General features: G+C 43.9%; 1 protein-coding gene across 2 annotated transcripts in view; it reads right to left on the bottom strand.

The window, feature by feature from the left end:
• Nucleotides 1–3,045: 3,045 nt before the first annotated feature.
• The window catches only part of GCKR (glucokinase regulator), a 31,996-nt gene continuing 12,945 nt past the window's right edge, over nucleotides 3,046–22,096 (bottom strand). Inside the window, exons 17-19 of one of the 2 annotated variants that reach the window (XM_039463873.2) lie at nucleotides 13,054–13,203; nucleotides 8,271–8,405; nucleotides 3,049–7,511 (exon numbers count right to left, since the gene is read on the bottom strand). In XM_039463873.2, coding sequence (XP_039319807.2) covers nucleotides 7,341–7,511; nucleotides 8,271–8,405; nucleotides 13,054–13,203 — 456 coding nt within the window. In that variant the 3' untranslated portion in view covers nucleotides 3,049–7,340. Of the gene's footprint in view, nucleotides 7,512–8,270; nucleotides 8,406–13,053; nucleotides 13,204–22,096 lie in introns of both variants that reach the window. The other variant, XM_039463878.2, reaches the window with a different exon arrangement.

Below are 22,096 nucleotides of genomic sequence, written 5' to 3'. Positions count from 1 at the left end.
TGGAGTGAGATAATATCCCATTGTAGTTTTGATTTGCATTTCTTTGATAATCAGCGATGTTGAGAACTTTTCATATGATTGTTTGCCATTTGTATGTCTTCTTTTGAGAAATGTCTCTTCAAATTTTTTGCCCATTTTTAAATTTGATTATTAGATTTCTTCCTATAGAGTTGAGCTACATATATATATGTATATATACATATATATAATTATTCATCCCTTGTCATATGGGTAGTTTGTATATATTTTCTCCCGTTCTGTGGATTGTCTCTTCACTTTGTTGATTATTTACTTTGCTGTGCAAAAGCTTTTTAACTTGATGTGATCCCATTTGTCCATTTTTGCTTTAGTTGCCTGTGCTTGTAGGGAATTAAGAAACTTTTGCCCAGACTAATGTCCTGGAGAGTTTCCCCCAGTGTTTTCTGATAGTAGTTTCATAGATTGAGGTTTAAGTCTCTAATCCATTTTGATTTGATTTTTACATATGGCAAGAGATAGGGGTCTAGTTTCACTCTTCCGTATATAGATATAGTACCTGAGACCGGGTCATTTATGAAGAAAGGAGGTTTAACTGACTCACAGTTTCACAGACTTAACAGGAAACATGACTGTGAGGTCTTAGGAAACTTACAATCATAGTGGAAGGCGAAGAGGAAGCCAACACCTTCTTCACATGGCAGCAGGAAAGAGAGAGAGCACAAGGGGGAGAGTGCCACACACTTTTTTTTTTTTTTTTTTTTTTTTTTGAGACGGAGTTTCGCTCTTGTTACCCAGGCTGGATGGAGTGCAATGGCGCGATCTCGGCTCACCGCAACCTCCGCCTCCTGGGCTCAGGCAATTCTCCTGTCTCGGCCTCCTGAGTAGCTGGGATTACAGGCACGCGCCACCATGCCCAGCTAGTTTTTTGTATTTTTAGTAGAGACGGGGTTTCACCATGTTGACCAGGATGGTCTCGATCTCTCGACCTCGTGATCCACCCGCCTCGGCCTCCCAAAGTGCTGCGATTACAGGCTTGAGCCACCGCGCCCGGCCGCCACACACTTTCAAACCGTAAGATCTGGTGAGAACTCACTCATTATCATGAAAACAGCATGGGGGAACTCCACCCCCATGATCCAATCACCTCTCACCAGGCCCCTCCCCTAACACTGGGAGTTATAATTCAACGTAAGATTTAGGTGGCGACACAGAACCACACCATATCAGAGATCCAGTTTTCCCAGAACCATTTGTTAAAGAAACTGTGTTTTTCCCAATGTATGTTCTTGGCACCTTTGTCAAAAATGAGTTCACTGTAGGTGTGTGAATTTGTTTCTGAGTTTTCTGTTGCATTGGTCTATGTGTCTTTATTTATTTGTTTGTTTGTTTGTTTGTTTGTTTGAGATTAAGTCTTGCTTTGTTGCCCAGGCTAGAGTGCAGTGGTGTGATCTTGGCTCACTACAACCTCTGCCTGCTGGGTTCAAGCAATTTTCCTGCCTCAGCCTCCTGAGTAGCTGGGACTACAGGTGTGCACCACTATGCTCAGCTAATTTTTTGTATTTTGGATAGAGACAGGGTTTCACCATGCTGGCTAGGCTGATCTTGAACTCCTGATCTTGTGATCCACCTGCCTCAGCCTCCCAAAGTGCTGGGATTACAGGTGTCCGCCACTGAGCCTGGCAGGTGTCTGTTTTTATACCAGTACCATGCTGTTTCTGTTACTATAGCTCTGTAATGTAATTTGAAGTTAGGCAATGTGATTCCTCCAGTTTTGTTCTTTTTGCTCAGGATAGCTTTGGTTATTTTAGGTCTTTTGTGGTTCCACATAAATTTTAGGATTTTTTTCTATTTCTGTGAAGAATGTCATTGATATTTTGATAGGGATTGCATTGAAGCTGTAGATTGCTTTGGGTACTATAGACCTTTTGCCAATATTGATTATTCCAATCCATGACCATGGAGTATCTTTTCGTTTTTTTGTGCCATCTTCAATTTCTCTCATCAGTGTTTTATAGCTTTCACTGTAGAGATCTTTCACTTCTTTGGTTAATTCCTAGGTATTTTATTTGTGGCTACTGTAAATGGGATTACTTTTTAAATTTATTTTTCAGACTGTTCACTGTTGTCATATAGAAATGCTACAGATTTTTGTATGTTGATTTTGTATACTACTACTTTACTGAATTTTTTTTATCAGTTGTAATAGTCTTTGGATGGAGTCTTTAGGTTTTTCCAAATATAAGCTCACATTGGCCAGGTGTGGTGTCTCACACCTGTAATCTCATCACTTTGGGAGGCTGAGGAGGGTGGAAAACCTGAGGTCAGGAGTTCCAGACCAACCTGGCTAACGCGGTGAAACCCTGACTCTAGTAAAAATACAAAAATTAGCTGGGCATGGTGGTGAGTGCCTGTAATCCCAGCTACTCAGGGAGGCTGAGGCAGGAGATTTGTTTGAACTTGGAAGGCAGAGGTTACAGTAAGCTGAGATGGTGCCACTGCACTCCAGCCTGGGCAACAGAGCGAGACTCCATCTCAAAAATTAATAAGAAGAAGATCACATCATCTTCAAATAAGGATAATTTGACTTCTTGCTTTCCAATTTTGATGGATTTATTTCTTTCTCTTGTCTGATTGGTCTAGCTAGGACTCCCAGTCCTATGTTGAATAACAGTGTTGAAAGTGGGCACCTTTGTATGTTCCAGATCTGTGGGAGGCTGTGAGCAGCAGGCCAAATCCTGGGGCCAAGAGAGCCCAGGTGCCGCTTGTGGAAGGCTCAAGTCCTGATGATTCAGGTCCAGCCCGTGGACGGCACGAGGCGGCACGAGGCTGGTAACGGCACGAGGCACACCTGGCCGCAATTTCCCAACTGCAAGCTTCCTTTGCCCCGCCCCCCTGCCTGGCCTATTTAAGCTGTGAGCTCAGCAACAATAAACGAGACTTGATCAGACTCCTGTCTTGTCTCCATTTCTCGCGTCTCCTGCCCATCCATCCCCACTCCCTCCCTTCGGGCCCTTGTTGTCGTCCTGCAGGTCGGGACACAGATCTAAGAGGAAAGGCTTTCAGTTGAATTTTATTTTTTAAATAAACTTTTTATTTTCAAATAATTTCAGGTTTACAGAAAAGTTACAAAGCTAGTACAGCAAGTTCCCATACATTCTTCGCCTAGTTTCACCTAACATTAACATCTTAGATAACTTTGGTACATTTGTCAAAACCATGAGATTAACATTGGTGTATTTACTATTAGCTAAACTCCAGATTTCATCCGATTTCACAAGTTTTGCCACTAAAGTTCTTTATATTTCCAGGATCCAACCGAGGGTAGCACACTCTATGTGTGTCATGCCTCCTGAGGCTCTTCTTGTCTCTGACAGTTTTGCAGTCTTTCCCTGTTTTCCGTGACTGAAAATTTTCAGGTATTTTGTAATATGAACAGGTATTTTGTACTATGTTTCTAAAGTTGGGTTACTGTGATGTTTTGTTTATGCTTAGACTGAGGTTATGTGTTTGGGGGAAGAATACCACAGAGGTGACATGCTTTTCTCATTATATCAGGAGGTACGTGATACCAACTGGCGATGCTAATCTTGATTACTTGATTAGGGTAGTGCTTGCCAGGTTTTTCCACTGTAAAATCACTTCCCTTTCCCATACTCTGTTTTTTTGTAGTGAGCCCGTAAATCTAACACACTTTGGAGGAGAGGTGGTGTGGGGTGGTTAAGCTCCATTTCCTAAAGGGCTGTGTGTGTGTGTGTGTGTGTTTTATTATCAAGAATTCTTCTTTAGGAAAGATTGGTACCTTGCCCCCACTTTATTCAATCATTTGCTTATAATGTTACGAATTCAGGTGTATTTGTGTATTTTTTTAAACCACGTATTTTAAAATATATTTTTTAAGTTAATTTATTTGAGACAGGGTCTCACTCTGTCACCCAGGCTGGAGTGCAGTGGCATGAACACAGCTCACTGCAGCCTTGACCTCCTGGGCTTAAGCAATTGATCCTCCCACCTCAGCTTCCCAAGTAGCTGACCGTCACCTGCCACCATGCCCAGCTTGTGTATTTATTTGTTGTTCAAATTGTTCCCACTTTACACACTAGGAGCTCTTTCACTTTGGGTCCTGTATCCCTTTGACATATTCTCATCCTTGTGGAGTTTTTGATCAATTCCTTACTTTCTGTCATTATAAGATGTTCCAGGGATCCTCTACCTGTCTCTTTTTCCTCCTCCACAGCACCCCAGTCACTAGCTGAAAAATGACCCACTTCGCTCTCCCAGGATGGGAGCATTTTGCAGCACCTAGACACAGTACCTGTCCTCTCAACCCTAGGATTTGAGCTTCCCGTCCAATTGGGTCCAATCCTAAATTTCCATAGGATCTTAGGTATTTTGCTGTGTTTATAGACCTCATCCCTGGAACCAGATGGAGACCCCTCTGTCTCCTACAAACATCCTCTTTCAACCTTACAGCTTATCTAATATTCAAGAGCTGGCTGCAGGCTCTGTAATATTCAAAACAATCTGAATATTAGACCAGATGAATGATGGCCAGGTATGGTGGTTCACACATATAATCCCAGCACTTTGGGTGACTAAAGCAGGAAGATCACTGGAGGCCAGGAATCAAGACCAGCCTGAGCAACATAGCAAGGCCCCATCTCTACAAAAAAATGTAAAAATGAACTGGGTGTTTTGGTACACATTTGTAGTCCTCGCTACTTGAGAGGCTGAGGCAGGAAGATTGCTTGAGCCAAGGAGTTCAAGGCTGCAGTGAGCTATGACCACACCACTGCACTGCAGCCTGGGCAACAGAGTGAGACCCTGTCCCAAAAAAAAAAAAAAAAAAAAAAAACCATCTGAATTATGAAAAGAATAGCTAGCTGATTTTGGAGGAGAGAGCATGAGTTCCATTATATATGTGTGTGTGTGTGTGTGTGGGTGTGTGTGTGTATACACACATATAATGGAATTTATATAATATCCATTATGTATTATACATATCGTAATATATACTATGTATCCATTTTCTATATATATAAATCAGGCTTAGAGTATGTGCAATATCCAAATATCTTTTGCCCCCACCGCCTCTTCTTTTGTTCTGTTTTGTTTTGTTTTTAGAGCCAGGGTCTTGTTATGTTGCCCAGCCTGGCCTTGAACTTCTGGGCTCAAGTGATCTTCCCATCTCAGCCTCCCAAGTAGCTAGGATAGCATGCCTGGCCCCCTTTTGCTTTTGATTCAGCAAATATATGTCCCAGAAAATTGTTTTCTTCATCTTCCACAATCTAATCCAGTCTTCAGGCCCAGGCCCTTTAGTCATTTCTACATAATTACTGCCTTGTATTAATAATGGATTACTCTCTTGCTGTTTTTGGCCTCAGATGTTTACTTTCTCCAAATAACTGCAAAAGCTGTCACCCTATCATTTATCTCTGCACAGTTCTAAAAAAATCTTTGAACTTCCTTAGCTCTGCCTAGAGCACAAATCCCATTAACAATGACCGGATTCTGTGTTATCAGATCCACATACCCCTGTAAGTCTTAAAACATTCTCAGATTTTCTTTGGCTGTTTCTTTTCCCTACCCCAGCCTCCTTTCTTCCAAAACTTTCCTTGACTCTTGGCCTGCCTTGTGATTTTAGCAGCTCTCTGTACTTACCCTGCTGTTCTAAACCACTTCAACTCTGTCTTATATTAGAATTGCTATGTGCTTGTGAGTTTCTAGGAAGTAGGGATCAGATCTTAGTCATCTTTGTCTCTGCCACAAGGTCAGAGTGTGTCTAGCTTCTAATGTACCCGAAAGCTGAGCAGTACTCCACCTTGTTCATAACACCCAAGTATTGTATCCGACTACATAAGAATTGAATTCACTCGATCTCTTCATACCATCCACGTACTTGGCAACTAAAAGAACTTGGGGCTTCTAGAGTTCTTCTGCATCCAGCCTTGGAGAAATCTAACCCTGTGCCCTAACCCCTCCAAATGTGGGAGGGGGCTACTGTACATCTTGGCATCATCAACAGGATCAAGGCATGCTCTGCCCTTTGGGGCCCCGGAATACTAGATATCCTCTCAGACTTGACAGTGTTCATGATGCTATGCTGAGAGATGAACTGACCCAGTGAAAGAACGTGGGAGGGAGCTGTGGGGGAAAAGACACAGAGGGCTTTTGCTGGATCCTTTTCTAACTTTAGCCATCTTGAATTTCGAAGAGGTATTTGTGGAGGATGAAAGGGGTGGCACTCAGGAGGCCCCGTAAGAGCAGTGGCTGGGGAAAGAGGGGTTGCTGATGACCCAAGGCAGCAATGTGAAGATGTGGAAAAGGAAAATAGAGCTCAGCTAGAGGCTTCAGGCCCACAGGTGCAGAGGGACGTATGGCCACCATAACGGGGTTGATTACTTTATCTGCATGAAACCAAAGTCTGGCTGCTTTCCAGTCACCGTCTTTCCAAAGAGTTTCATCCCAAGAGGAATGTTCCTGAGTGTCTATTACCTGGATATTTCTCAGGCACAAAGAGGAACCAGCTCTCTACTGTCAGGGCCATATATATCACAGGCCCTAAAGAGCTGACATGAATCTCGAATGAACAAGTGTGCCTTTGTCAAAACACGGGGCACCTGGTGTCTAAAATGTACAGCCTGCGGTTTCTAGTATTTGTTGGGTCCCACCACCAAGGATGTGCAGCACCCCCAGAGTTCCTTATGTTCCTCTTACAAACACAGGGCAGGGGATGTGACCCTCATTTCACGGTCTAATGCATGGAGGTAGCATTCATTCTAGGGATAAGGATCTTGTCCTGACTGATTAAGACTGCCCTTTTGCTGGGTTTCCTATGTTAGGGACACAGCTTCTTCCCTCTTGTCCTGGAATTATCTAAAAGTTCCTACCCCTCGTCATTTGTCTGTGTGGGATTGGAGTGTGTGTGCATGATGCATCCTGGCTGCATGTTGGTAATGAGGAATACAGGGATGCTATTTAAGGCTTGTGTTAGAGACAATGAAATTGAGTTGGGGGCAGAATTAAACAAACAAACATGCTGTTAAGACCAACCCATGCCATCCATCCTGTCCCACCTCTGATCTACTCAGTTTGATTTACTGACTTTGAAAGGTTAACTTTCCAAAATAAGACATTTCATTTTATTTCTGAAATCAGAATAATTGAGTGAAGGTAGAAAGCACTAGGTCAAGAGCAAGAACTCTCCCCCAAAGTGGAGAGAATCCTTTTCCCCACCCTGGGCTACTGGTACCCCTGGAAACGGGGCTTCTCCCTCCCACATGTGCTGCTGGCACAAGTCCCTTGGGTGGGCTGGGCTAGAGTGGGCAGGGTTGGGCCCCTTTCACCCAACCAGAAATGTCAGTTCACTGAACGGCAGGCTCTAGGATCTCGAGGGGGTCCGCTGTGCGCTTCTGGCCTGGCCCAGCGAGAGCGCTCCTGACAGCCTCACAGACAGAAGGAGCTGCAGCCAGGTGTGCCTGAGCCTCAGTGATCGAGCACCGGAATAGGAGGCTGAGCAAGGCGATGGGGATCACCTGTGGGGAAAAGGCATGCGAGCACTGAAGCCCGAGGAAATGAGGTCATCAGAGAAAGAACCCCAGAGGAAGTTCGTGCGCAGATCACTTGAGCTCAGGAGTTTGAGATCAGCCTGACCAACATGGTGAAGCCCCGTCTCTACTAAAAATACCAAAATTAGCCAGGTGTTGGTGGCTGGCACCTGCAATCCCAGCTACTCGGGAGGCTGAAGCAAGAGAATCGCTTGAACCCAGTGGACAGAGGTTGCAGTAAGTCAAGATCACATCACTGCACCCCAGCAACCTGAGTGACAGAGCAAGACTCCCTCTAAATATATATATATATATATATATATATATATATATATATATATATACATGCCTTGGAGGAGCTAAAGCATTTGATATAGGAATCAGGAGCCACTAGGTTAGATGCAAAATAGGATGTTATGAAGACTAGAAAGTGGTAAGGAGGTGAATTAAGAGCAGAAAGAAACCTTCACTTTGACCAGGAAAACTCCTATTTGTCCTTTGAAACCCAGTCCTTCTCCCTCTCTTGCCTGACTCCCCTCCTAGGCAGAATAGAAGACTCCTTTTCTCTGCCCCTGTAGTACTTTTTCACACCTCAGTGACCACTTGTCACAGTCATGTCTCCCCCATGAATGCAGAAGTCCTCGTGAGCAGGGTGCCACTGAGCTTTGTAAACCCAGTGCCAAACTTCCTGACACATTGAAAGTACTCAAAAAGTATTTGTTGAATGACCAGCAGTGGGCAGGATACCTGTTCCTTCTCATGTGCAACCTGGACATGGCAGGAGATGGGAGCAGCCCGAATATCATCTGACAGTGGCTGGGGAAAGTGGATTGCTTGGAGGAGGCTCTCGATGCATCGAGCCTTGGACTGTCCAGAGAACCGCTATGGAAGAAGTGGCAAGATCAGTGTCAGGCTAAAGGCCAGAGGAACTAAGAATGGAGTCAAGGGAGAATAATGAACTGGGAGAGTGGGAGGCTGGGATCCTGAGGCTGCAGAGTCTATAGATGATTTGTCCATGTCGGCAATCCTAAACTCGTAATTCCCAGGTGTAAAGAAAAGCTGGGTTAAAGGGCTTGGTGGTGGGCCTTGATTGGCTGTGTTAAACTGGAGAATTAATGGCAAATTGGTCAAATTTGCATCTGTGTCCCATCAATCCCATAGGCTGGTAATCTGGACTCCCTCTCTCTAGTTTCCTCCCTAACCAAATCCATCTTGCACACTAGTGTAAGACTGCAGACACTGCTTTCATTTTGTCACTACACTCCTCTTTGTCTAGCTCAGCATTGTCCAGTAGAAAAAAATGCAAGGCTGGGCACGGTGGCTCACATCTGTAATCCTAGCAATTTGGGAGGCCAACACAGGAGGATCACTTGAGCCCAGGAGTTTGAGACCAGCCTAGGCAACATAGCAAGGCCCCATCTCTACAAAAAATAAAATAAATTAGCTGGGCATGGTGGCACCCGCCTATCATCCCAACTACTCAGGAAGCTGAGGTGGGAGGATTTCATGAGCTCAGGAGTTTGAGGCTGCAGTGAGCCATGATGGCACCACTGTACTCCAGCCTGGGTAACAAAGTGAGACCCTGTCTCTAAAAAATAAAAATGAAGAAAAATACATAACGCAAACCACATATGTAAGTTTAAGTTTTTAGTAGCTGCATTGAAAGAAGAAATAGGTGAAATTGGCCAGGCACGGTGGCTCATCCCAGCACTTTGGGAGGCCGAGGTGGCCAGATCACAAGATCAGGAGTTTGGGACCAGCCTGGCCAATATGATGAAACCTGGTCTCTGCTAAAAATACCAAAAAAAATTAGCCGGGTGTGATGGTGCATGCCATAATCCCAGCTACTCGGGAGGCTGAGGCAGGAGAATTTTTTTTTTTTTTTTTTTTTTTTTTTTTGAGACAGAGTCTCATGCTGTCACCCAGGCTGGAGTGCAGTGGTACAATCTTGGCTCACTGCAACCTCCGCCTCCCAGGTTCAAGCGATTCTCCTGCCTCAGCCTCCTGAGTAGCTGGGATTACAGGCATGCACCACCACGTCTGGCTAATTTTTGTATTTTTAGTAGACATAGCGTTTTGCCATGTTGGCCAGGCTGGTCTCAAACTCCTGACCTCAGAATATCCACCCCCTCAGCCTCCCAAAGTGCTGGGATTAGAGGCATGAGGCACCGCACCTGGCCTGAAATCAATTTTAATAATATATTTTATTTAATTCAATATATAACCAAATGTAAACAATATGAAACATTATTAGTGAGATATTTTGCAACATTTTTCTATATTTTTATTTTGTATTTTGAAATCCAATGTGTATTTTACAATTATAGCACATGTCAATTTGGTTTTTTGTGGCTTTATTTTTATTTTTATTTTTTTGAGACAGAATCTCACTCTGTCACCTAGGCTGGAATGTGGTGATGCTATTTTGGCTCTCTGCACCCTCCACCTCCCAGGTTCAAGCGATTCTCTTGCCTCAGCCTCCCCAGTAGATAGAAATATTAGCATATGCCACCATGCCCAGCTAATTTATTTTTTTATTTTTATTTTTAGTAGAGATGGGGTGTCACCATATTGACCAGGCTGGTCTCGAACTGCTGACCTCAAGTAATCTGCCCTCTTCAGCCTCCCAGAATGTTGGGATTACAGGCATGAGCCACCACGCCCAGCCAACACGCCTCAATTTAGGTGCTAGATTTGCAATGCTATAAAGTGGAACGTAGTTCTACTAAAACACTAAAGTTACTTTTAATTTTAAAATTATACAGCTTTGGTTTTTACATAAAATTAGAAATTCAGTTCCTCAGTCACACTAGGCATATTTCTTTTTTTTTTTTTTTTTTTTTTTTTTTTTTTGAGACGGAGTTTCGTTTCACTCTTGTTACCCAGGCTGGAGTGCAATGGCACGATCTTGGCTCACCGCAACCTCCGCCTCCTGGGTTCAGGCAATTCTCCTCTCTCAGCCTCCTGAGTAGCTGGGATTACAGGCACGTGCCACCATGCCCAGCTAATTTTTTGTATTTTTAGTAGAGATGGGGTTTCACCATGTTGACGAGGATGGTCTCGATCTCCTGACCTTGTGATCCACCCGCCTCGGCCTCCCAAAGTGCTGAGATTACAGGCTTGAGCCACCGCGCCCGGCCCTACACTAGGCATATTTCAAGTGCTCAGTAGCCACATGTGGCTGGTGGCCAGTACTTTGGACAGCACATGTCTAGCTGCATTTGGCAAGTCCAAATTCCTGTTTAGCTTTTTTTTTTGAGGCAGTCTTGCTCTTTTTTTTTTTTTTTTTTTTTTTGAGACGGAGTTTCGCCCTTGTTACCCAGGCTGGAGTGCAATGGCACGATCTCGGCTCACCACAACCTCCGCCTCCTGGGTTCAGGTAATTCTCCTGCCTCAGCCTCCTGAGTAGCTGGGATTACAGGCACGCGCCACCATGCCCAGCTAATTTTTTTTTTTTTTTTTTTTTTTTGTATTTTTAGTAGAGACGGGGTTTCACCATGTTGACCAGGATGGTCTCGATCTCTTGACCTCGTGATCCACCCACCTCGGCCTCCCAAAGTGCTGGGATTACAGGCTTGAGCCACCGCGCCCGGCCCTGAGTCTTGCTCTTTTGTCCAGGATAGCGTGCAATGGTGCAATCAGCTCACTGAAACCTCTGCCTCCCAGGTTCAAGCAATTCTCCTGCCTCAGTCTCCCAAGTAGCTGGGATTACAGGTGCATGCCACCACACCCTGCTAATTTTTGTATTTTTAGTAGAGATAGGGTTTCATCATGTTGGCCAGGAAGGTCTCATTCTCTTAACCTCGTGATTCACCCACCTTAGCCTCCCAAAGTGCTGGGATTACAGGTGTGAGCCACCGCACCCAGCCTCCTGTCTGACTTTAAGCTTCCACATCCCTCCCCTTCCTACATATTCGTAATCCCTCACTATGCTTTAAAATGACTCTCCACTCTGGTCAGAGCTGTCAGACCTGTGTCCCTCACATATCATGCCCAGTCTCCCTTCTGGAACCTGGTGAATGCCCTCACAGGAATGCCCTTCTGTCCATCTCTCCACGCCATAACCAACAGGCCTAGCTCAAATACCACCTCTTCCCTGAGGCCTCCTTTTTGCTATAATGCATACCGACCCCACCTTCTTTGTACCTCCACTGGACATCAGTAAAGACCATAGTTACTTTGGGGACCTGGTGGGTGCTCATTAAATGTTTTGATTGATTCCTTTCACATAAGGTTGTCAGATTTTGTGAATAAAAATACAGGACATCCAGGTATGTAATGAAAAAAATTTAAAAATGTCTCAAACTTCATAAGGCATATTTGATGAAAAAATTATTCCTTATTTATCTGAAATTCAAATTTAACTGGGTGTCCTGTATTTTTATTTGCTGACTCTGGCAACCCCATTTTCATGACCACCTGTTGTGCTGTCTGCTTAGCATCCACTCCTCCTTCTGGTATCAGCACCTTGGTTTTCCTCTGGGGATCTATCACTCCCCGATGCTCAGGTAATGAGGTGGGATTGAGGCTCACCTCCCAGCCCTTCTTCCACCACCATCCTGAAGGGAAAGCACATGAACCAGACTGGGCAGAGCACCCCTTCCCCTGGAGAACAGTGATCGCTTCAGGGACATGCACGTGACCCAAGCCAGAGCCCCCAACCAGGCATTTCCAAGAACCACAGGACAGGCAAGTTCTTTGCCCACTAGTGTTGCTAAGTAGGATGTCAGGTGGGCACTACTGGTGGCCACTTTGCCACCTAATGGAGAAAACTTGGCTAAGAATGAGAGCAACGCCAGGTGTGGTGACTCACACCTGTAATCCCAGCACTATGGGAGACTGAGGCGGGTGGATCACCTGAAGTCAGGAGTTCGAGACCAGCCTGGCCAACGTGACAGGGTTTAGTAGCAACCCTGTCTCTACTAAAATAGATGAAAATTAGCTGGGCATGATGGTAGGTGCCTGTAATCCCAGCTACTCAGGAGGCTGAGGCAGAAGAATCACTCGAACCTCGGAGGCAGAGGTTGCACTGAGCTGGAATCACACCACTGCACTCCAGCCTGGGCGATAGAGCAAGACCCCATCTCAAAAAAAGAAAAGAAAAAAAAGAAAAGAAAAGAAAAGAAAAGAATGAGAGCAATACAGAGGAAAGCAGAATCAAGGGTAGAGAGCTCTGGAGCACATGGATTCAACTGCCCTAAGACTGTTCAGTTCTATCAGCTGTCATTTTGCTTGTTTAGCTTAAACCAGTATGAACTGGTTTTCCATCACATGTTTATAACTGAAAGAGTCTTGCCTAATAATTACAGTTTCACCAACACACACCCATGCATGCACACACACTTCTTTCTTCCCCCTACCCCATGGTATTTCAGGACACACACACTTCTTAAGGGGAAGATGCACTTAATAGGAAGAACAGCACACAGGAGAAAAGGCAGCCTGTATCCTTCCTCTGCAAAATGCCCTCCTCTGGCAGCCTAAGCATTGAGGCCAGGCCCCACCCAGCCCTGCCCCTTCACATCCCTACCTGCAGCATGGCCAGTGCCCGCCAGAAGAGCTTGGAGTTGCTAATTCGGAGGTCCAACATGTGGTTTTGCAGGATCTTACCAAGAAGCACGTGAGCACCTGTACTCACTGTATTCAGCACCCATTTGGTGCTTAGCTCACGCTGGAACTTCTGAAAAGGGCAGACACATTGGGGTGTCAAAAATTAGAGGGCGGAAGAGCAGCAAAGCAAACAGGGCCCCGTTATCACACAGGAAACCAACTGTCCAGAACCAGGGACCAAAGTGCAGACATAATTTGTTTGAACAGCCCAGGGTTTAAATGTTAGGACAATAGATATAAACCAGGACTGTCTCAGGCAAACCTGATAGCTTCACCTATTTGTGGTTTTGATCCCTACGTAGACAGATATGGTCTCTGAGTCTTTCTACAGTAGGATTTTGATCCTGCTGAAACTTTCCTTTTTCTCCCCGAGTATCAGACAGGAGGAGTGGGATTCATTCCACTAAACCACAGGCTTCTTGAGAGGGTAGAGATGGTGTCTTATTCTGCTCCAGGGTCCCAGTCCTTTAGACCATGACTGACACATGGTAGCTGATCAATACGTTTGTTGAGGCCAGGCACAGTGGCTCATGCCTATAATCCCACCTTTGGGAGGCCGAGGTGGGTGGATCACCTGAGGTCAGGAGTTCTCAATAAGCCTAGCCAACATGATGAAATCCTGTCTCTACTAAAAATACAAAAATTAACTGGGAGTGGTGGCACACACCTGTAGTCCCAGCTACTGGGCAGGGGCGGGGGGCTGAGGCACAAGAATCTCTTGAACCTGGGAGGTAGAGGTTGCAGTGAGCTAAGATTGTGCCACTGCACTCCAGCCTGGGCAACAGAGTGAGACTGTGTCTCAGGGGGAAAAAAAATGTTTGTTGAACAATGAATTCTATTTAATTTTTGTAACAACCCTACAGAATAGGTTTATCTATCCTCTTTTCTACATATGAGGAAACTAGAGGTCAGAAGTAATCTAACTTGGAGAAGCTCATATGATAATGAGATGCAGAATGAGGACCTAAATCCAGGTGTTCTGATTCAATGATGAGGGCCTTTCCTACTTTGCCACAAATATCTCCTGGATGAATGAGAGAACCTATGTGAAGGCATGTTGAAAACTAAAAAGTTGTACAAACGTGATATCGTGAATATAAAACTGCCACCTGTTTTTGGCCCTTATAACTTGTCCACTTAGGCACTTATAATACCTATTGGCACATTAGCAGGGAAACAAGGGCCCCATAAAGGTGTTGAGGGGATTAATTAATTGGCGATATGGTTAGGCTTTGTGTCCTCACCCAAATCTCGTCTCGAGTTGTAATCCCCAAAATCCCTATGAGTCAAAGGAGAGAGCAGGTGGAGGTAATTGAATCATTGGGGGGAGGGGGGCATGCTGTTCTTGTGATAGTGAGTTCTCATGAGACCTGATGGTTTTATAAGGGGCCCTTCTCCCTTCACTCAGCACTCTCCTTTCTGCCACCTTGTGAAGAAGATGTCTTGCTTCACCTTCACCTTCTGCCATGATCATAAGTTTCCTGAGGCCTCCCCTGCCATGCTGAATAGTGGGTCACTTAAACCTCTTTTTCTTATAAATTACCAAGTCTTGCTGGGCATGATGGCTCACGCCTGTAACCCCAGCACTTTGGGAGGCCAAGGCAGGCAGATCACGAGGTCAAGAGCTTGACACCAGCCGGGCGCGGTGGCTCACGCCTGTAATCCCAGCACTTTGGGAGGCCGAGGCAGGTGGATCACGAGGTCAAGAGATCAAGACCATCCTGGTCAACATGGTGAAACCCCATCTCTACTAAAAATACAAAAAATTAGCTGGGCATGGTGGCGCGTGCCTGTAATCCCAGCTACTCAGGAGGCTGAGGCAGGAGAATTGCCTGAACCCAGGAGGTGGAGGTTGCGGTGAGCCGAGATCACGCCATTGCACTCCAGCCTGGGTAACAAGAGCAAAACTCCGTCTCAAAAAAAAAAGAATTTGACACCAGCCTGGCCAACATGGTGAAACCCTGTCTCTACTACTAAGAATACAAAAATTAGCCAGACGTGGTGGTGGGTGCCTGTAATCCCAGCTACTTGGGAGGCTGAGGCAGGAGAATTGCTTGAACCCGGGAGGCAGAGGTTGTAGTGAGCTGAAATCACACCACTGCGCTCCAGCCTGGGCAACAGAGTGAGACTCCATCTCAAAAAAATAAATAAACAAATAAATAACCCAGTCTCGGGCAGTTCTTTAGAGCAGTATGAAAATGGGCTAATACACTTGGTCCTAGCCAGGCTAAGGAAACAGATTACTGCTAGTTTTACCTCTTTATTCTGTAACTCTAGAAATTGCTGGTCACACGAAACCCTGGAAGACAGTATGCTGAAAACATTTCAACAAGTGAATTACCAGGACACTGAGTGTAAGAACAGGTATCTGACCAATTTCAGCAAGAAACTTGCCAGTAAGTATGCAGTACTGATGCTATAGAATGTATGTCAGACTGCACTTTAGGAGAGAGGTCAGTTAGATCCGGGTTACACCACACACCATTTATACCACTAACATTAACATCATTCACACAAAAATATTTTAAATTTTACATAATTTGGAGTGAGACATGTTCATTTGAAAGTACATATGGAAAAAATAGTCCAGGAATTATAGCCAGAAAAATCCTTAAAAAGAAGAATAGGCCAGGCATGGTGTCTCACACCCATCTCTACTAAAAATACAAAAGAAAATTTGCCTGGCATGGTAATGTGTGCCTGTAATCTCAGCTACTCGGGATACTGAGGCAGGAGAATCAGTTGAAGCCGGGGGGTGAAGGTTGCAGTGAGCTGAGATCACTTCATTGCACTCAAACTTGGGTGACAGAATAAGACTCTGTCTCAAAAAAAAGAAAAAAAAGAAAAAAAAAAAGAAGAATGAAGAACTAACTCTATTGGATACTAAACATACCATAATGCCTCTGTAATTAAAACATATAGGCCGGGCGCGGTGGCTCAAGCCTGTAATCCCAGCACTTTGGGAGGCCAAGGCGGGTGGATCACGAGGTCGAGAGATCGAGACCATCCTGGTCAACATGGTGAAACCCCGTCTCTACTAAAAATACAAAACATTAGCTGGGCATGGCGGCGCGTGCCTGTAATCCCAGCTACTCAGGAGGCTGAGGCAGGAGAATTGCCTGAACCCAGGAGGCGGAGGTTGCGGTGAGCCGAGATCGCGCCATTGCACTCCAGCCTGGGAAACAAGAGCAAAACTCCGTCTAAAAAAAAAAATTATATTGGAGCCAGGCATGGTGGCTCATGCCTGTAATCCCAGCTCTTTGGGAGGTAGGAGGATTGCTTGAGGCCAGGGATTTGAAACCAGCCTGTGCAACACATGGCAGGACCCTGCCTCTACAAAAAAAAATTTTTTTTTTTAAATTAGCCAGGCGTAGTGGCATGTTCCTGTAGTCCTAGCTACTTGGGAGGCTGAAGCAGGATGATTTCTTCAGCCCAGGAGTTTGAGATTGCAGGGAAATCTGATCACATCACTGCACTCCAGCCTGGGTGACAGAGTGAGGTTCTGTCTCAAAAAAAGAAAAAAAAATGCATACACACACACATATATATGGACAATTGGATAATCATTAGGAAAAATATATAGGTGGATTCATGCTTTAACCCATATACAAGAATAAACTCCCAATAAATTAAACATCTAAGTGTTAAAAAAAAAAGCAGAAAAGAAATCATATTTACTAGCAGAAAACATGAGTGGAATTCGTTTACAATTTAGGTGTTAGAAAAAGCTTTCTGGGCCAGGAACAGTAACTCATGCCTGTAATCCCAGCACTTGGGGTGGCTGAGGAGGGTGGATCACTTGAGATCAGGAGTTCAAGATCAGCCTGGTCAACATGGCGAAACCGTGCCTCTACTGAAAATACAAAAATTAGCTGGGCATGGTGGCACATGTCTGTAATCCCAGTTACTTGGGAGACTCAGGCGGAAGAATCACTTGAACCAAGGAGCTAAGATTATGCCACTGCACTCCAGCCTGGATGACAGAGCAAGACTCTGTCTCAAAAAAAAAAAAAAAAATTATGTGCCTCAAGATTCAAATTCAATAAAAGAAAGATTGATAAGTTCAACGTCAGAAAGACTAAAGCATTTTTGCATGGTTAAAACCCAGAGAGAGAAAAATAAATAAATAAATAAACAGAAAATATTTACAACAGAGGTAAGAAGTAAAAGGCTATTGTTGTTAATTTAAAGAAGTCAAAATCAAGAGATCAAAAAGACCAAAAACTTGTTAGAAAAAGGAATAAAATACATGAACAAATACTCCACAAAGGGAAAAAAAGATTTACTAAAGACCCTTAAACATGTGAAAGATGTTCAACTTCATGCATAATAAGAGAAATAGAAATGAAAATTAGGCTGAGCGTGGTAGCTCATGCCCCTAATCCCTGCATTTTGGGAGGCCACAGTGCATGGATCACTTGAACTAAGGAGTTCAAGACCAGCCTGAGCAACATGGCAAAACCCTGTCTCTACCAAAAATATAAAAATTAGCTGGGCATGGTGGCAAGCGCCTGTAGCCCCAGCTACTCGGGAGGCTGAGGTGGGAGGATAACCAGAGCCCAAGAAGTTGAGGCTGCAGTGAGCTATGATCACACCACGGCACTCCAGAGTAGGTGACAAGTGAGACCCTGTCTCGAAAAAATAATAAAAGAAGGCTGGGCATGGTGGCTCACATCTGTAATCTCAGCACTTTGAGAGGCCAACATGGGCAGATCACCTGAGATCAGGAGTTCAAGACCAGCCTGGCCAACATGGTGAAATCCTGTCTCCACTGAAATTACAAAAATTAACCTGGCATGCTGGCGGTTACCTGCAATCCCAGCTACTCGGGAGACTGAGGCAAGAGAATTGCTTGAACCTGGGAGGCAGAGGTTGCAGTAAGCTGAGATCACACCACTGCACTCCAGCCTGGATGACAGAGCAAGACTCCATCACAATAATAATAATAATAGTAATAAATAAATAAATACTACACAGTGGTATTTCTAATCTATCAGATTGGCAAAATCCAAAAGCTTCACAGAGCTCTCAAAGAGGCTGTAGGAGAGCAGCATTCTCGTATATGGCTGATATGGAAAGCAAAATAGTAAACCTAATGGAAGGAAATTTTACAATATCTAACAAAAGGACATATGTATGTACCCTTTGACCCAGCTCTAATATTTCTAGAAATTTACCCCAAAGATACACTTCTAACATTACAAAAATACATGCACATTCATTACACCATGATTGATAACAGCAAAATATAGGAAACCTAAATGTCCTACATAGGAGATTGCCTGAGTAAACTATTATATATGTGGAAACACACAAAGGTAAGCATTAATGAGGAACAGTCTATAAGCCAATATAGAATGATTTTCAGAATATTGTCTTAAAGCACAAGAGTATAGTATACTGCCTTTTGTATAAGAAAGAAGTGCAAACTATATATAAATAGATAGATAGATAGATAGATAGATAGATAGATAGATACACTTTTTTTTCCCAAAAAGAAACATAGGAGGATAAACCAGTAACTAATTAAATGCATTCCCTACCAGCATGAATGGAAATGGAATGAGACAGCAAATATATTGATGATGTTGGAAATCAACATTATCACTAAGGGAAAGGGGATGAAGGGTGAGAATATATAAATATTATATATATAGGTATATATAAATGTATGAGTATATATATGTACACACACATTCATCTGTATGTAAATATACATAGGCATACGTGTATATATCTGCATGTGTGTATACCTAAACACACACATATACACACCCTTATTCTTTCTACTGATAGGGCTCAGAGGCAAAGACACACCAGTAGTAGTGAACATCCCTAGCATTTAGGTTTCTAAATGCTAAACCCCACTAACAAGAACCAGGGCTGCTCAGAAAAATGAATGACTCCAGGGCTGGACCACAGAAAGTATAGGTGAGCCTGGGACGACGGTTTTGTGTTCCTGCATAGGAGATTGACTGGGCAAACTATTGTTACACACACACACACACACGCACGCACAAATAAGGAATAATGAGGAAGAGATCTAATAACTGCACTGTAGTGATTTTCAGAATATCTTGAGCAAAAAATGCAAGATGTAAGGAAGATGCTACAAAACGGGTGGATCACGAGGTCAAGAGATCAAGACCATCCTGGTTAACATGATGAAACCCCGTCTCTACTAAAAATACAAAAATTAGCTGGGCATGGTGGCGCGTGCCTGTAGTCCCAGCTACTTGGGAGGCTGAGGCAGGAGAATTGCTTGAACCCAGGAGGCGGAGATTGCGGTGAGCCGAGATCGCGCCATTGCACTCCAGCCTGGGTAACAAGAGCGAAACTCCATCTCAAAAAAAAAAAAAAAAAGAAAGAAAGAAAGATGCTACCTTTTGCATAAGAAGGGTATTGTTATTATTATTTTGCAAAAAGAAACACAACAACGAGTGTTCAAATACTGATGTGGCTATATCACAAGGACACAGGATCCAGCGTGAATGAGCTCTCATTTTGAGCATTAAAATAAATAATGAATAATAAGAAGAATGGATTAAAACACATTTAACAACAACAAAAAATTCATGAGTCCATATTGACACTAAAAAATAAAGATAGATAGGGTAGATAGGGTGGAGAGAAAAAAAACCATTTTATTTTATTTTATTAATATTATTTTTTTGAGACAGAGTCTTGCTCTGTCGCCCAGGCTGGAGTTCAAGAGGATGATCTCGGCTCAGTGCAACCTCTGCCTCCCAGTTCAAGCGATTCTCCTGACTCAGCCTCCCAAGTATCTGGGACTACAGGTGCATGCCACCACACCCCACTAATTTTTGTAGTTTTAGTGGAGATGAGTTTTTGCCATGTCAGACAGGCTGGCCTCAAACTCCTGGCCTCAAGTGATCCTCCTGCCTTGGCCTTCCAAAGTGCTGGGATTACAGATGTGAGCCACCACACCCGGCCGAGAAAGGTTTTCTTTACAGAAGAATGCCAACTACTGAATATAGATGGAAAGAACAGAAACAGAAAATCACCATTTAAAAAACTACCATAGTAAGAATTGATTCAACCAAGAATTGTCAGTGGATGCTAAAACCATTGGGTGAAAGATTGCTGCAGAATAGAATAAAGAGAAATCTAACAGACACCATCTTAGCCAAATGATAGAATGTACCATCACCAATAAAGGGACAAACAGACATCAGGTGCCTCCTTGATGTGATACACTGATAAGGGCACACCTCCCCTATGCAGTACTCCTGCCAAAAAATTTCACCTGAATATAATGAAGAAATAATCAGGCAAATCCAAAGTGAGGCAAATTCTGGGAAACAATTGGCCTGGACTTCTAAGATATCAATGTCATGAAAGAGTTAAAAAACAACAACTAAGAAACTCATCTGGAATAAAGGAAAACCGAAAGACCTGATAACTGAATACAGTGCATTATCCTTGACTGGATCCTGGATCTGGGAAACAAAGACAATACAGGAGTACTTGGAGAAACTGAATATGGTCTGGATAATAGATAATAGTATTATATAAATTGTCATTTTCCTGAATGGAAAATTATATTGTAATTATGCAGTGAATGCCCTTGTTTTTAAAGGAAATATGCCAAGTGATTAGTATGACATATTGCAGTATCTCCAATTATCTTTCTTTTTTTTTTTTTTTGAGACGGAGTCTCACTCTGTCCCCAGGCTGGAGTGCAGTGGCACCATCTTGACTCACTGCAACCTCCTGCCTCCCAGGGTCAAGCAATCCTCCTACATCAGCCTCCCGAGTAGCTGGGACTATAAGCATGCACCACCAGGCCTGGCTGATTTTTACATTTTTAGTAAAGACAGGGTTTCACCATGTTGGCCAGGCTGATCTCAAACTCTTGACCTTGTCATCCACCCACCTTGACCTCCCAAAGTGGCTCCCAAGGTATGAGCCACCATGCCTGGCACTTTTTTTTTTTTTTTTTTGAGATGGAGTTTCACTCTGCCATCCAGGCTGGAGTGCAGTGGCATGATCTCGGCTCACTGCAACCTCCGTCTCCCAGGTTCAAGCAATTCTCCTGCCTCAGCCTCTTGAGTAGCTGGGATTACAGGTGTGCGCCACCATGCCCAGCTACTTTTTGTATTTTTAGTAGAGACGGGGTTTCACCATGTTGGTCAGACTGGTCTCAAACTCCTGACCTTGTGACCCGCCTGCCTTGGCCTCACAAAGTGTGGGATTTCAGACGTGAGCCACCGCACCCAGCTCCAATTATATTTCAAATAATTCAGGAGAAAAGAAAGAGATGAAGCAAATATGGCAAAATGTTAATGATTGATGAATCTAGGGAAAAGAATGTGGGTGGTTCCCTGTACCATTCTTGTATTTTTCTGTAGGTTTGAATTTTATCAGAATAAAAGTATATCCACCGTCACTTTGGAGGGCAAGAAAGAAAAATATAAATAAAAGTGTAGAAACAGTTTACATCAAAAATATTTATTTTGTTTGTTTGTTTTGAGACAGAGTTTCACTCTTGTTGCCCAGGTAGGAGTACAACGGCACATTCTCGGCTCACCGCAACCTCTGCCTCTCAAGTTCAAGCAATTCTCCTGCCTCAGCCTCCTGAGTAGCTGAGATTACAGGCACCTGCCACCATGCCTAGGTAATTTTTTCGTATTTTTAATAGAGGTGGGGTTTCACCATGTTGGCCGGGCTAGCTTCCAACTCCTGACCTCAGGTGATTCGTCTGCCTCGGCCTCCCAAAGTGCTGGGAATAAAGGCATGAACCACGATGAAAATATTTCTATAGCTAAAGATTGACCAGGCCAAATAAAGCCTCTTTGTTTCAAACAATTCCAATTTATTTAGACAGATAAAACCAGGCTGGGTGTGGTGGCTCACTCCTGTAATCCCAGCACTTTGGAAGGCTGAGGCAGGCAGATCACTTGAGATCAGGAGTTCAAGACCAGCCTGGCCAACACGGGAAA

This window comes from Saimiri boliviensis, chromosome 1, assembly GCF_048565385.1.
Source record: "Saimiri boliviensis isolate mSaiBol1 chromosome 1, mSaiBol1.pri, whole genome shotgun sequence".
NCBI classification, from domain to species: Eukaryota; Metazoa; Chordata; class Mammalia; order Primates; family Cebidae; genus Saimiri; species Saimiri boliviensis.
The sequence above is the reverse complement of the archived record's forward strand: the minus strand, read 5'-3'. Positions and strand labels throughout refer to the sequence as shown.